General features: G+C 32.3%; 1 protein-coding gene across 1 annotated transcript in view; it reads right to left on the minus strand.

Annotated features, from left to right (window-relative positions):
* The window catches only part of LOC132741964 (uncharacterized), a 70,440-nt gene extending 57,269 nt beyond the window's left edge, over positions 1-13,171 (minus strand). Inside the window, exons 1-10 of the mRNA XM_060730238.1 lie at positions 13,087-13,171; positions 12,667-12,817; positions 11,601-11,719; positions 10,363-10,477; positions 9,839-9,976; positions 8,976-9,086; positions 7,973-8,069; positions 6,758-6,799; positions 5,275-5,362; positions 4,616-4,726 (exon numbers count right to left, since the gene is read on the minus strand). Of these exons, the coding sequence (XP_060586221.1) occupies positions 4,616-4,726; positions 5,275-5,362; positions 6,758-6,799; positions 7,973-8,069; positions 8,976-9,086; positions 9,839-9,976; positions 10,363-10,477; positions 11,601-11,719; positions 12,667-12,817; positions 13,087-13,158 (1,044 nt within the window). The 5' untranslated portion in view covers positions 13,159-13,171. The remainder of the gene's footprint in view (positions 1-4,615; positions 4,727-5,274; positions 5,363-6,757; positions 6,800-7,972; positions 8,070-8,975; positions 9,087-9,838; positions 9,977-10,362; positions 10,478-11,600; positions 11,720-12,666; positions 12,818-13,086) is intronic.
* Between the last annotated feature and the right edge of the window lie 2,216 nt (positions 13,172-15,387).

Raw genomic sequence — 15,387 nt, forward strand, 5'->3', positions numbered from 1 at the left:
CAATATGTCTCCCCCCAGTTTGAGGGTTGTAGGTCAAAAGGAACTCTAGTTATCATCCGGAAATGAGAAATTGACCAACGGTCACTGTTACCTTGACCTTTGACCTACTGACCCCAAAAACAATAGGGATCATCTGCTCTATAAGACCAATCATCCTATGAAGTTTGAGGGCTGTAGGTCAAAAGGAACTCTAGTTATCATCCAGAAACGAGAAATTGACCAACGGTCACTGTGACCTTGACCTTTGAACTACTGACCCCAAAAACAATAGGGATCATCTGCTCAATAAGACCAATCATCCTATGAAGTTTGAGGGCTGTAGGTCAAAAGGAACTCTAGTTATCATCCAGAAACGAGAAATTGACCAACGGTCACTGTGACCTTGACCTTTGAACTACTGACCCCAAAAACAATAGGGATCATCTGCTCAATAAGACCAATCATCCTATGAAGTTTGAGGTCTGTAGGTCTAAAGGAACTCTAGTTATCATCCGGAAACGAGAAATTGACCAACGGTCACTGTGACCTTGACCTTTGAACTACTGACCCCAAAAACAATAGGGATCATCTGCTCAATAAGACCAATCATCCTATGAAGTTTGAGGTCTGTAGGTCTAAAGGAACTCTAGTTATCATCCGGAAACGAGAAATTGACCAACGGTCAGTGTGACCTTGACCTTTGACCTACTGACCCCAAAAACAATAGGGAACATCAGCTCTATAAGACCAATCATCCTATGAAGTTTGAGGGCTGTAGGTCAAAAGGAACTCTAGTTATCGTCCGGAAACGAAGAATGGACGGACGGACTGACGGACGGACGGACAGGGCAAAAACAATATGTCTCCCCCCAAGGTGGGGGAGACATAATTAGGTATTTTGTAGCACATAAAACTTTATGGATGTACATTTTATCCTTTAATATTATATACCATTTGAAAGGTAAATCTTTTATCTATAACTGTATGTTAAAATATTGGTAACTTTCCATGTCTTTCACTTAGAAAAACATAGCAGAACATACCTACTGAGACAGTTTTTTCGTAACATGAATTGTTTTGTAACAAAAATTAATAAGTAGTTCTCTTTAAAAATCGATAAATCATTTATTTAAATGGGAACTGTAAATGTTTTTACCTGCAGCCATAGACAAATGCATAAGCTTTCAGAAAATGTATTATTTTCCTGATTTTGATATCTGGTTAATAAGTTTTACTTGGTACAAGTTTTAAGTTTAGCAGGAACGCGTGATATTTTAACTGGTTAGGAAGTTGCCTATCTCTATTATCTATGTCTCTGGTGTTGGTCACAATTATTTTACCTAAGGGGGGGGGGGGGGGGGGAGGGGGGGCAGTGATGAAGTGAATCTTGAAGAAAACAGCATAATTGTCTGATGTATGATTTTGGAATTATCCTTAAATTTCATATAAATATTGTACAAATTTATGTACCCCCTGAATTTTTATTTTAACCCCAGTTTTCAAAGGTAAGGGGTAAAAATACTCCCAATGAAAAATAGAAGTGGGAACACTGTGTTATAGTGTAAAGTTGAAGATATGCTTCATTGATCAATTTTTTAGAATTTTATGTGATATAAAAGATAATTTTACTTTTTATTGATGACTTGCTACACAGCAGTTACATTTTACAAAAATAAAGATATTATATATAGAGTAACATCGGGTAATTTCGACACTTTTAGAGAATTTTGCTCACAAAAATTTAGGTGTCGATGTTACAAGATCCGATTTTAACCCGAATGTGAAACTCACATTCTTGGAATACTTCTTGATTATGTAAACGAACAAGAATGTCTTGTTTGATTTGTAATATCTCTCTTACGAACATAGATATGGTCGTATAATTTCAACAGGTTTCGTCTCATTTCGACATACTCCAATTTTTTTTTAAAAATGAAAGGAGAACATCATACATTTATTTGTTTGACTGTGCAATTAGATAAAGATTTATATATCATATTCAATCATTACATATAATTTCATTTTTTTGTTATAAGACAATAAAATGACATTCAACCATGGAGCTAAATATATCTGTGATTCAACTAATGAAAGAATTTGATGACATAATGTTCAAATATAATACGATTCATTTTCGGAGTAACAATCACGTTTCTTTTAAGTTCTGAATAGGTTCATAATTATATTCTCCACAGTACAGTACATGCAAGAATATATTTGATTGATAAGAACGTTACCTGTACATTGCTTCTGCAATGATTTGATGTTAATATACTGCGCTATTAAGTACAGACAGATATGCACAATCATTGACCATCAATTATCAAAACGGACACAAAATTCGCAAACAAAGGTGTATTTTTATCATTTACTCAAGAGGCAACTTAAAATTCATCGGTTTGCCTGTACATGAAAAATGCCATCTTTTTTGACATAATTAAAGTACACTTAATCCATTTGTCAGTGTCACAATCTTCATCATTCATTATTTGTGCATCCAGGACGCAGGCTACTTTGACCAAAGTAGTCGTCAGTGTCAGCATAGGTGGGAATTTCAGAATTTGATTCTGACGATGTCAGTAGACTTGCAAAACAGGACTAGCATACAACTCAGTGATTATGAAAGTACACTGAACTTTTGTCCAAAGACAATAGAGGACTATCAGACGACGTAGGGCAAGCAGAAGATTGAATGCTCATGAAAGTAGTCAGTAGTCCTTTGTCAGTAGACGAGACACAATAAGGAAACGGCATAGGACAAGCGGATGACTCAGTATTTATGACAGTAGACGGGATGTTTGTGCCAGAAATAAAAATACAGGGTTAGCAGACTGAGACAGAAAATTATCAAAGGACTTATGAAAATTTGGTGATGCTAAATCTTTAAATTAGTTACAATTCATGCATATTTGATGAAGTTAAGCTTGTAATGTCAATACAGCGTTGGAAATTATGAATAGCATTCTGCATTTTGGCAACTTGAAATTAAAATAACATGATGATTTTTTTTAATTAACGTATTTGTATAATTTATTAATGCATGTAGAGCTAATAACTATTGTGAATTTAAAGTTTTAATGTTTCTATGACTATGTGTCAAAATTGGCCAACAGAGAAGATAAGTATCGTTCAATTTCGACACCCCTGTATAATTGTTATGCGTCTTATAATTGAGAATAAACTCAAGCTTAAATGTTCATAACATTCATATTTAAGGTTTATTTGCATTGATAACCCATCCAAAAATACGAAATGATGATAAAGTTATGTGCCTGAGTTATCGACCCTTCTGATAATTGGCGTTTTTTTTTATAAGATTACGAGCAATGACATCCATAGACCGGAAATTTCTAGAAAAGGAAGAATGCCTCAAAGACCAAGAGCAAGTGATGACGTCACATATAGTTCTGACATCGTAAAATTGATTTAAAATCAAGTAGAAAATGGTGTTTTATTGTTAATACAGTAGGAAAACTGAAGAAGGTGTCGAAATTACACCAGTGTCGACATTACCCGAAGTTACTCTAAATATAGTAAATATGTTTACAAGAAAAAAAAAAAAAAATCAGAGAGAAAATAGTAGTGGGATTGAAGCAAGAGTTTTATTTTTTTACTATAATCAACCATGTATCTTATATTGATCAATCTCTTGAATAGTTTGCTACATATAAGAAAATTGAAGGTAAGAAAAACTTGGACAGTATATATATGATATAAAAGTCACATGTTTTTCCCCTCTGCTTATCTTATAAATATATCTATATTATATATATAAATTATAATAACCCGTGTGATGCTTTGTAATTTTTTATGCCATATAAAGTTAAATTTAACTATTTTAAAGCATGTTTCACCAAGAACTAAAAAAGTTAAGATCCACGTACAAGTTTGAGGACGGCAATGGCAATGGCAACGCAACGGCAGGACTATAACAATACCTTTACTTTTTTAAAAAAAAGTTGAGCTAAAAATGGTCTAAATAAGAAAATAAATCCGAACACCAATATCTTTTATTCAGTCATCAACACTGTAGTAGCGCCAAACACAACGTGCAAAATCCGACAACCGAGCTTGAAAAATATAGTGAAATAAAATAAACACACAAAAAAATTTATCAACGATTTCAAAATTTGTTATTCCCAAAATATTTCTGCAAACGATAGACTGAACGACAGTTTTTTATCAACCGACTTGAACAGCCTATAAAGAATGTTATTGGAAACTCTGAGACAAAAAAAGAATTTAATCACCAAGCATATAGTCTAACTATATGTATTTCTTGATGTGTTAGAATGGAAATAGATATCAATTCTTCATGCATTATAGTATAATAACGCACAGTATTTCGTTCATATGCTTTGTAATTATTCACTCAGGCCTATCGGCCTTCATGATTATATTTGTACGCATTTAAACTCAAACCGTGCATTATTCTACAACAATGCACTCAGAATTAATATCTTTTTCCAAACAAAAATAAAAATAATTTGATGATTTGTTGTTTGATATGTGAATTGATAGGTCTTAATCAAGGGTCAGGTGGAATTGTTACCTGCTTGCCAAAACACAGCCCACAAAATTGGGAGTATTTTATGATACCTTTTGCCTGCACTATGTGACTTTACTTGACATTTACCTTTCTCATACTTGGCACCCATTCAATAAGGAGATAATCTTCACTATCCTTTCCTTTAGTAAAGTTACATAAGTGGGTAATATCCACAGGTCCGCTATGTTTGTCCTTTACCTAAAATATTCAATTGTTGAATCCTGATCACAACATTTTAAAGACAAGAATATTACTTAAGGCAATGAGTGCTCCCTGAACCTGAACATTGTCAATTCATTTATGTACTTAGTATTTTCTCTGACTAACCTATATCACTGTGTGAAGATAAAGATAAAACCAAATTCTTTCAATACTTTATTCTCCAGCCAAGCATAATTAAATATTATAAATATTAAATATTATAAAGGGAGATAATTAAAGAAAACTAAGTAATGTAAAGTTACGGTTCTTTAACAAAGCACTACCTCTAACTAGTCTGTATAAATGTTTAAGTTTCAAAGAGATATCCTTGATAGTTTACAAGTTCTACACAGGACAAGCCTTAGGTACTTATGTAGCATTTTTAAGTATCATAAAGGGAGATCATTAAAAAAATTAAACAAGGTAGAATTATGGTTCTTGGACATTGCAATTTCTTTCCCTGGTCTTTATCATTCACATCAATCACATCCCTTCAATAAAGGAGAGCTAAAAACTATAGGAAAAATAAATTCTACATGAATTACCTGAAGTAATGCAATCTTGTTGTTAACTTTGACCATACAATATGGTATTACATCTTCTTGAATACATCTTTGATCATTTAAACAAAATCTGAAACATAATAAAATCAGAAGTAGCCAATATCCAAAAGTGACACAATTCATCATCAAAAACACTTAAATTTAAATAAAGAAATTTTAATTCTCCATGTAAAAAAAATTGTAAATGTGAAATCCTTTTCAACTGAAAATAATCTAGAACAAGAGGTCCATGATGGCCCTGAAATCGCTCACCTGAATATAAAACTCTCCATGACAAGGAACAAGTAATATTGTAATCTATAAACAATTTTGACCCAAGGGCCTTTATTTGAAGAAACTTGGTAGACACCTATAAGAAGATTTTTCATACTTAATATCTAAGCTCTAGCTCTTTGGGTTCTTTAAAAGAGATTTTTTTAAGTTTTTACAATATAAATATAAGGAAAATCAATAACCCTCGGGGTAGGGCCAATTTTGACCCCGCGGCTTTTATCTGAACAAACCTGGTGGACACACATAAGAAGATTTTTTTCATGCATAATATCTAAGCTCTAGCTCTTTGGGTTTTTTAAAAGAGGATTTTTTAAGTTTTTACTATTTACAGTTAAGGAAAATCAATGACACCCCCAAGGGCTACTTTTGAGCCTAGGGCTTCTATTTGAACACTCTTGGTAGACACCCATTAGAAGATGCTTCATGCTAAATATATAAGCTCCAGCTCTTTGGGTTTTTTAAAAGAAGATTTTTTAAGTTTTTACTATATACAATAGAGGGAAAATCAATGACCCCCTGGGAGGGCCAATTTTGAACCTAGGGCTTTTAATTGAACAAAATTGGTAGACACCCATTCTCAACATCTAAGCTCTAGCTCTTTGGGTTTTTTAAAAGAAGATTTTTTAAGTGTTTACTTATAATAGTCTACATATAAGGAAAATCAATGAGCCCCAAAGCGGGGCTAATTTTGACCCCAAGGCTTTTATTTGAACAAACTTGGTAGACACTCACAGGAAGATGTTTCATGCCAAATATCTCAGCTCAGTTCTTTGGGTTTTTAAAAGAAGATATCTTAAGTTTTTTCTTTTGGTTGCCATGGCAACCAGAGTGCTGCATGGAATTGAATTCTTTGGTGACCACCAAAGGAACATTCCTGTGAAGTTTGGATGTAATTTTGGACCAGAAAACAAAATGCTAGTTAAAGCTTGTGATAAGCAAATCTACTACATCTGATTAACTTTTCTGAAGCACAAAAATGAAAAAATATTTATTTCAGAAACTAGATCCTCACAAGAGTGAATCCGCATCAGAGAAGGTTTAAAGATTTTTAGTTGGCAACCTTAACCAATGAAACTGAATATTGTTATTGTCACAAAATACGTGAACCATAAATATTTCCTGTAACTGTCTTTATTCTATACTGTTTATACAGGATTTTTTTAAGTCATGTGTATATAGAAAATAATCTTACCTCAGGAATACCTGTACACCATATGTATCCCATGATGGTTCTCTGTAATATACATTATATTAATAGTTATTAAGATTTTTGACAGGTTATATGGCCCTATATAATTGTTTGTTTGGAAATAGAAGTTCAGGTTATAATTATTGCAAACAACCATTTATATACGGCCATATAACATGTAAGAAATATATTCATAAAAACAAATTTATAATACAGCAAGCATCTTTTCTTAGAGAAAAAAGTGAGTTTTCTTCATACAGTTGGCAGGTTTATAAAACTATATAAATGTCACGATTATCCAATAAAAAGCAACGTTACAAATGTGCAGTATTATATATGTTAAAATTACATACTGGTAACACTATACAGTAGCGATAAAATAACTGTATCATATACACTGATTTGCATTTTGTTCAGTTAATCAACCATTATAGATCATGCTATGGAAATGGAAAATTTCAAAATAAACGATTCCAATTTTTTACAAAACAACTTCTAAATCGATGATATGATATCTTAAAGGTAATAAGTTATGAATGATGATTAAGAATAAAATGTCGATGCAATTTCTTGGGTTTTCAACTACTTCAATGCTATTTTTTTGCTACTTGGCAAAGCTCCATCTTCAAGGACAGAACTTCAACAATTTAACAGAGTTTCAAAATTTCAATAACTCTCAATCCCTTTCTGCATGACTTTGATAAATCCAAAAATTTCTACAATGCTGTCTACAGTGCTAACTTACATATCTGTTTCAAAGTTTTAAATGGAAAAATATGCAGCTTAAAGCCTTCTGGTTAGCTCAATAGGTAGAGCTTTAGCCGGTAAATTAGCCAGGCGATCCTGGTTTGATTTCCGGACTGTGCAGCTCTATTTCATTATGATTGATCATGAAATACTTTCTACAGGCTTTCACACCATACCTCTGCTCTTGCATGTACAGAAGTTTCAGTTCCTTGCAAAAGTGAAGGCAATTAGTACTGGTAAACTGTTTGACAGCCTGGCCAAGGAAAGATGTGGTGGTTGAACTGTGCTCTGGTAAATTCAATGTGGCTTACTGCCGTCATCTGGAGTGAAACCTACCAACACCACCACCAATATGCAGCCTTTTTACTTTAGGCAACTGAGGCCCATTGTACAACTATACAGACCTCATGAACTGTTCTAATATGCAACTTTTATAGGCAACAAAAACCTGACATTTTGTATTTCACTTACTTTGAGTTCAGTATCCGATTGACAAGATCTGCTTCCAAACAGAAACAGTACTTGACACTTTTATAAAACTCTGATTTAGACTCGAGTTCATCACCACCTGCATGAAAATATCAATCTCAGTATTACTTTAAATTTGGCATTCAATATGTAATTATTACATGTAATGATTAATTACAACTGTTATTTAATTCTATTTAATATTATACTAGCTATAAGCTAGCAACAGACACCTGGTTAATGGAAGTTAAATGTTTTTATTTTCCCCCACTTTTTTTGTAATGTTCATTTCCGATGTAGGTGTACCACATAACTAAAAATTTTGCACTGTTACTAAGGCAACAGTAAAAATTTGTTCTTGTTTTCTACAAAACAAAATGGCTACTTTCTTTTCTTTGATTAAAAATTAAAATTTTCCACAGTTTACAATGTAGGGTCAAGCCTAAGTGACCATGACCATCTGAAAATTCAGTTGTATATATAATAACCTAGAATGCTTTTTGTTTTTAAATGAACAAATTTTGTTTTACAATATCCTTTGGTAGAAAAGTCGATGTAAACATTGAGGTCAGACATCAGGTTACAAAATCATTATGTCACAGCTGAGGGGAATGTTTATTAGGCAATTGCACAGATCAAAGGAAGGGTCCTAAAGAAGTTATCATTTCAAAAAAGTGAGTGGTACATAACTATTCGAAGCACTTAATTCAATGACAATAACAATTTGGTTATTCCCTAGATTTCAATTTTGTGTGGTCTGAACTGTCCATTTACTGTTGCCTGCTTAAATCTAACTGTTGAAATCCCTCATGTACTTTGTCCTAGATTTTTCTACCCTACGCAACATTTTACTAACATATTAAAATTACAACACTATAAGTTTTGAAATTTTTTTTTTTAAAATGAACGGTTTTGTGCAGATTGAAGGATGGACAAGTCATTTGAGATACTTAGTGTGGCAAGTTAAACAAACAAATGAAAACATTACTCTATCAAACATACATACTATTTTTACTATCAAGGGCTGTAAGCTTGATTGGTGTACACAAAACTTTGTGAAACTTCAGTGGCACCATCTTCACATTACTCTTGATAATAGCATAAGATCCTGGTGATTCTTAAATGATAGAAATGATTTTCATAAAATCCTTTGTTAAATTATTCACTTAAATTATTAAATAAACTATTTCCATTCTTAACAACATACTTTTCCATAAATGTTAATAATAGTGCTATACAATATGTACATGATCATGATGTACTGGTAATACCAGTAAAAAGGTAGGTAATAGATTTTTACTTCTTGTTTGATTTTTGTTGTTGTTTTTGCTTTTTCCCTGGTCTGATTTGAATCACACAATGACTGTTGACAGGTTTGAAAGACAAGTTGATGTAGTACTGTCATAGACAGTCTGTCACATGCAACTTTAAATTCTTGATAGTAATTAATAAAACTATACTAGATGAATATAGAATTGCAAATTACCTATATTCTTAGGCATTTAATTTCAGAAAAAAAGAAGGGTGTGAATTGGAACATCAATCAGAAAATCAATACATACTACTAGGAAAGTAGCATTGCTTGTCTCACTTACTTATGTTAAATATTAAATAATGTCTGTCTTAGCAGTGTTATTTGACTATTCAACACCTATTTATTGCTTTGATGACAAGATATTAACCACTGATACCTACATGTACAACTACTGATAAAGCTGGTATTTACGACATTTATCCTTAAATATTTATTATTAAAAATCCAAATATTTTAATTGGTATTTCAAGTATACTTTGTTTAGTTTAAATGGACATACTGGGCTTAATTCTATCAAACAGTACATTACTGAAAATGAAACTGTTTCTTTTTACCTATGCCACCAGGAACTAGTATATCATTTGAATGCTTCACAAACACATAAGAATTGCTTTTGTAGAGTTCAGCACTGTCAGAGGGGTTGCGTCCTGTTTTGAGAGGTTTGCTCACAACTATTTCACTGTCCTGATTGTCTGTAATAAAATAACTCATGCAACAACATATTTTTATGATCTATAAAATATACCAATGCAATAATGAATTTGGTATTTAACTTTAATTTTGAGTACATTCTTGGATAACAATGCATTGTAAGGAGTTGTAAAGTGATTTTTATCTGAAGTATATAAAGCTATAGATACATGTATTTCTTATGGTAACCTTAGAGTTTATTGAAATCATTGTGGGAATTTTAAAAAGAAATGTAAACACTACTAGACATGGCTTTAGAACACAAAGGCTGTTCGTAACACAAATACTGTTCATAGCAAACACCTGTTCTCATTTACGACACATGAAAAGAATCGACTAAGTACTGTTCAACACATAGAGGTTTTAATGTATCATCACAGAATATTACCTTTGAATGAACAAACTCCAATCTTTATGCCCATTGGTAAACCACTGAAATGATGTGTTTTACTGTCACATACCATCTTCAATTTCCATGATTTACCATCTACTGATGTAAACACCTGTAATTTTATCATCGAAAAGGAAAACAATCAAATGGCTGACATGTTTTTTTTTTGCAATAATTATAAATGTGTTATATAACAGGAACTAATAGTGCAATCGAAACAGGACTGATGTAATTTACATATTTTATACAGCAAGCAATGGGGACAATCCAAATATGACAATAAACTAGACTTTGATATTGGAAACAGTAGTGTGAAATTGACTTTTGAGTGATCTTGAGCCTTTGGTATGAAAACGTTATAACTACATACACTTGTGTTGTTATAGCAAATAACAATTATGCATTATTATTAAAATGACAAATTGTTTACCAGACACAACCATAAATGCTCTTTTATGAAATATTTGTGTGAAAAAAGAGTGCGCTTGACCTTTAACCTTAAAACTTGGATCTTGTATGCATGTAATGCCAAACAATTTTTTTTAAGTTCACAAAATGGTCATAATTTACTAAAAGTCAATATCACAGTTAAGGGCCTTTGATTGTGATCTTATGATTCCAGAGTTTCGAGAAAAATACATTCAGTTGTTTTGAAGATTGCATGCAAAATTTTACCACAATATTCACAAAGGGCAATACTTAAGTCAAAATCCTCTTGGAGTACCTCAGCTAAAAACTAGGTACCTTTCCTTTTTGAGCATAGATTTTGCTGCAAAACACATCAGTGTTTTTTTCTCATTTAATTAAAAAGAGACCTCAGCCTCTTGATTTTGGGAAGAATTCTCACTAAAATTGCTACTTTGGAAAGTTAAAAATCTGGTGTATTTCAGATTTTTAGGAAAACTGCATCATTTTAATGAAAATTTCAAATGGAAGGTGGCCTTTTAAATTAGGTGAAAAATCACTCCATGAACAAGGCAAAATATCTTAGGGAAGTTTACATGTAAATATACACTTACAGTCAGGTTTAATTCAAATAAAACTTATGCCAACTGAGTGAACTATCAGATACTTTTTATACTGCTCTAAAATTTTATTGAAAATGATGTAACAGGTCATTTAATGTGGGCAACTAAATGCTTTATTTCTTCATGAATGACTATAAATGGCAACAGATCTATCAAAGAGGATCTACAGCATGACAGACTGTCAATCAAAATATACACAATTTGTACCTTGTATCCATCGATAAGCTGCTGTTTCTCTGCTTGTTTCCAATAAACTCTACGTAAATAACCATTAACTGTTGAATAATGTGCCGTAGAAACATCTGTCGGAGGTCCTGGGCCAGATTCTAACAAAACAAAACAGACAAAAATGGAATGCTTTCATCTTTGCTTAAAATTATCATTATGCAAAATTGTATTAAAATAGCATAATACAATCAATACAATGATTTATGACCATTAACTGTGAGAGGTCGACGTTACAAAATAATAACACAGGAGAGTCAAGAAAATATGCATTGGAATTATTCAAAGTATGTCCCTTCTGAATGATATTTACAAAATAATTGCACAAATAACAATGGTTTAGCTAATAGATAAAAAATCCCTTCTTCAGTCATGTACAAGAAAATGATACAATCTAAAGGCCCTAGCAATGTTCTTTTTAACTGGTCACAGGAGCTGCTATTCCCATTGCCATTTCTATTACACAGGATTTTACGTAGGTCCATTTATCATTGTTTTTGAAGGTGAACATTTGAGCTTAGTTTGAAACAAATCCTTCAAGGAATATAGAATTTATAGTGTGGATATAAAATTATCTGACATTTGACCTTTGAAGGTGACCGTGCCCTCGAGGTAGAACCTGGTTAAAATGAATCACAACTTGGAGATATAGTCATCTTACAAGACCCTATAAGTTTTTTTGCATTTCTGTAACCATAGCAACCAAAGTTCTGTGTATAATGAAATTATTTGTACAACTATAAAGTATAATTATTAGGATGTTTTGCAAGAAACCTGCCTTGTTTCATCAACATTAGTCCAGAGAGATTACAGATAAGTTGCTGAAGCAAAATTAAGTAAGGATACATGGTGTGTGCATTACAATGAGTGATCCCAAATAGCTTACAAGTAGGTAGACAGACCTCAAATCAATATTTTTATTTGGTTTATTTAAGAAACAAACTGAAACCCATCCTGTTGGTATGACTTCAGTTCTGTGACCTACAGAAGCAATGGTCTCTGTAAATATGTCCACGATATGCTTCACATTTTGTAAAACCACATTTACCTTTAGTAATATGTTGATTCGACAATAACAGTAAATCTTCATGTAGAACACTTGTACCCTTCTTTTTCAATGATGATTTATAATTACTCATCTGGTCACAGACTGCTGTTGCACTTGGTAAACTGGACCGTCCCTGTTTTGCAGGTTTGGCCTAAAAAAAGGAATACTCAAATATAAATGATCTAAATTATCAATTATACAAACACTTTTTGTATAATTATAAACTAAATGAAAGGCAAATTCTTTGAAATTATTGTATTGAAATATTGATGCTTTTAAAACATATGAATTGCTTTAAATCATTCGACTTATTAAGCTCTTTAGTTTAGTAATCTAAAACTGTTAAAAAGATGGATGCTGCTACTTTTTTCTTTACTTTACAAGCATTTTGTTTCCTGATAAGACAATTATTAAACTCACATTTTGCCTACTCCTTCCCGTCTGCGTACTCCTATCAGTATCTTTAGTCAAAGACATCTTCTCAGCTGACATTATCTACAAAATTCAAATGTTATAGCATCTTAATACCAGATTATAAACAAAATATATCATTAAAGGTGAGAGATGCTACCAAAACCTGCAGGTTTGTCAATGAATAAGCAAAAGTGTAAAAATCTATATCGGCTGTCATTGATTATCGCGATATCTGTATATCATCGATATTCATCATCCGATACAATTGCGATACACATTTTCAAATATCGATACAAGCTAAAATTTATTTATTTCTGTAGTAAATGTATACCTCTCAATTTTGCCTAATAAGAGCAATCACTTTTTTCCAGTTTTCTACGCTTACTTGAACTTTAAACTCTGTTTTCAAATGTCAGTGACAAAAATAACAGAAAAAGAAACTTTATGATAGTTTGTAGTATTTGTAGTCGAATACAAGCATGCATAACACCATGATCCCAATTTATAACACATATTTAAATGTTTTTCATTGTATCTACTGTTAAAGTTGATATATTGATATATCGTCGATATTTGTCTCTCGATATATTGATACAAAATTGTCCATCAATGACAGCCCTACGGTATTTCTAGCACTGGTGATTTGACCTTGAGTTGACCTGAAGATTACAAAGTTAGAGGACAAACCAAGATATATACTAATATATCAAAGACATAAGTCTGAATGATGTTTGTACAAGCTAAAGTGTATTCATATTTTGTAAGCATTGATGATTGTGCCTTCCATACCCAGATTTTCATGCAATGTAACACATAAAAACTGTCAAAATTACAAAATAATGAATGCCATAGAATAAGACAATTTTTATCTTTAAACATCTATCCAAAAAATATCCCTATAAATCGCTTAAACTTTACTGCATTTTTTTCCATGAAATGTTAAATTCAAAATAATAAACAAGCTAAACAAACAGTTGTCTTATTTTCTGAATCATCAGAATGAAATGATTTGCTCTGTTATTTAATAATAAACTGGCCAAATAAAATTGGATATAGCCTGTTATTTATGTCTATAATATTATGTGGACATTGATGATGTCACTTGCAATACAAATTTTGATGTCACTTCATAAATTTTTTACTTAACTATTCACTATCTAATTTGTGCGGCACTGAAAACCAAATGGAAATAATAAATATTTCATCTCGATTTTAGACTTGCAAGGATACGAGATAAAATTGTAGAATTCAAAGCCTGATGTAGATAAAAATTAGATTTTAAGCTTTCGAAAAAAGTCTTGTTGAAATCGCAGGGCTTATTTTTTATATCCTGATATCAAAAATAATGATCAGGCAGCTCTGACTGGCTTATATCATATAACACTGCATATGGGCAGAAACTATGTTGCTTATTGATACTGTCACTAATTGGGATGTTATTTTCAGCAAAATTAACTTCCCCTTGACCTCTTGAAAGTGTGAAATAGGAATAAACAAACTTGCAGACTGTTGTGTATTTGCACTGCCATGCACAATCATACTATTTAAATCACTCAATACATTTTTTCAAGGTCTTTCAAATAGAATGAAAAACCCTGATTTTCCCTCTTGTGAGATATTGTGCAATTTTGAGTATGGGCAATAACTGTCTTCAAATGCTCAATATCTCTCATAGAAGTTTCCTTTTTTTTACCCAGAGCAAAAATATCTCAGAATCTAGCTTTGGCATGTCAAAATATTTTAACTATGGTACATAAATGAATGAGTACTTTATTCATAGGTGGGTACTCACTGTGTAGTATAGTCTCAATATTTCAACTGTCAGACCGACCAATTTTACAAACTGATATTTCATAGATGTCAGTCTTTACCTAAGGGTGACTATAGTATATATACAAACAAGAGGGCCAAGATGGCCCTAGATCGCTCACCTGACCTGTCAAACTCATCCGAACAATTACCTAGACAAGCGTTCTGACCAAGTTTCATGACAGGTGTGTCAAAAATGTGACCACTAGTGTTAACAAGGATTATCCATATTTGAGCAGTGTGACCTAGTTTTTGACCCCAGGTGACCCATATTCGAGCTTGACATTCGAGCAATTACCTAGACAAGCATCCTGACCAAGTTTGATGATAATTGAGTCAAAAATGTGACACTAGAGTGTTCACAAGGTTTTTCTATTTTTAGCTCCTGTGTCCTAGTTTTCCATCCGAGATAAATCATGTTCAAACTTATCCAAGCATCGACTAGACAAGCATTCTGACAAAGTTTGATGATGATTGGGTCAAAAATGTGACCACTAG

Source organism: Ruditapes philippinarum, unplaced genomic scaffold (assembly GCF_026571515.1).
Source record: "Ruditapes philippinarum isolate M1 unplaced genomic scaffold, ASM2657151v2 ctg2556_1_1_1_1, whole genome shotgun sequence".
NCBI classification, from domain to species: domain Eukaryota; kingdom Metazoa; phylum Mollusca; class Bivalvia; order Venerida; family Veneridae; genus Ruditapes; species Ruditapes philippinarum.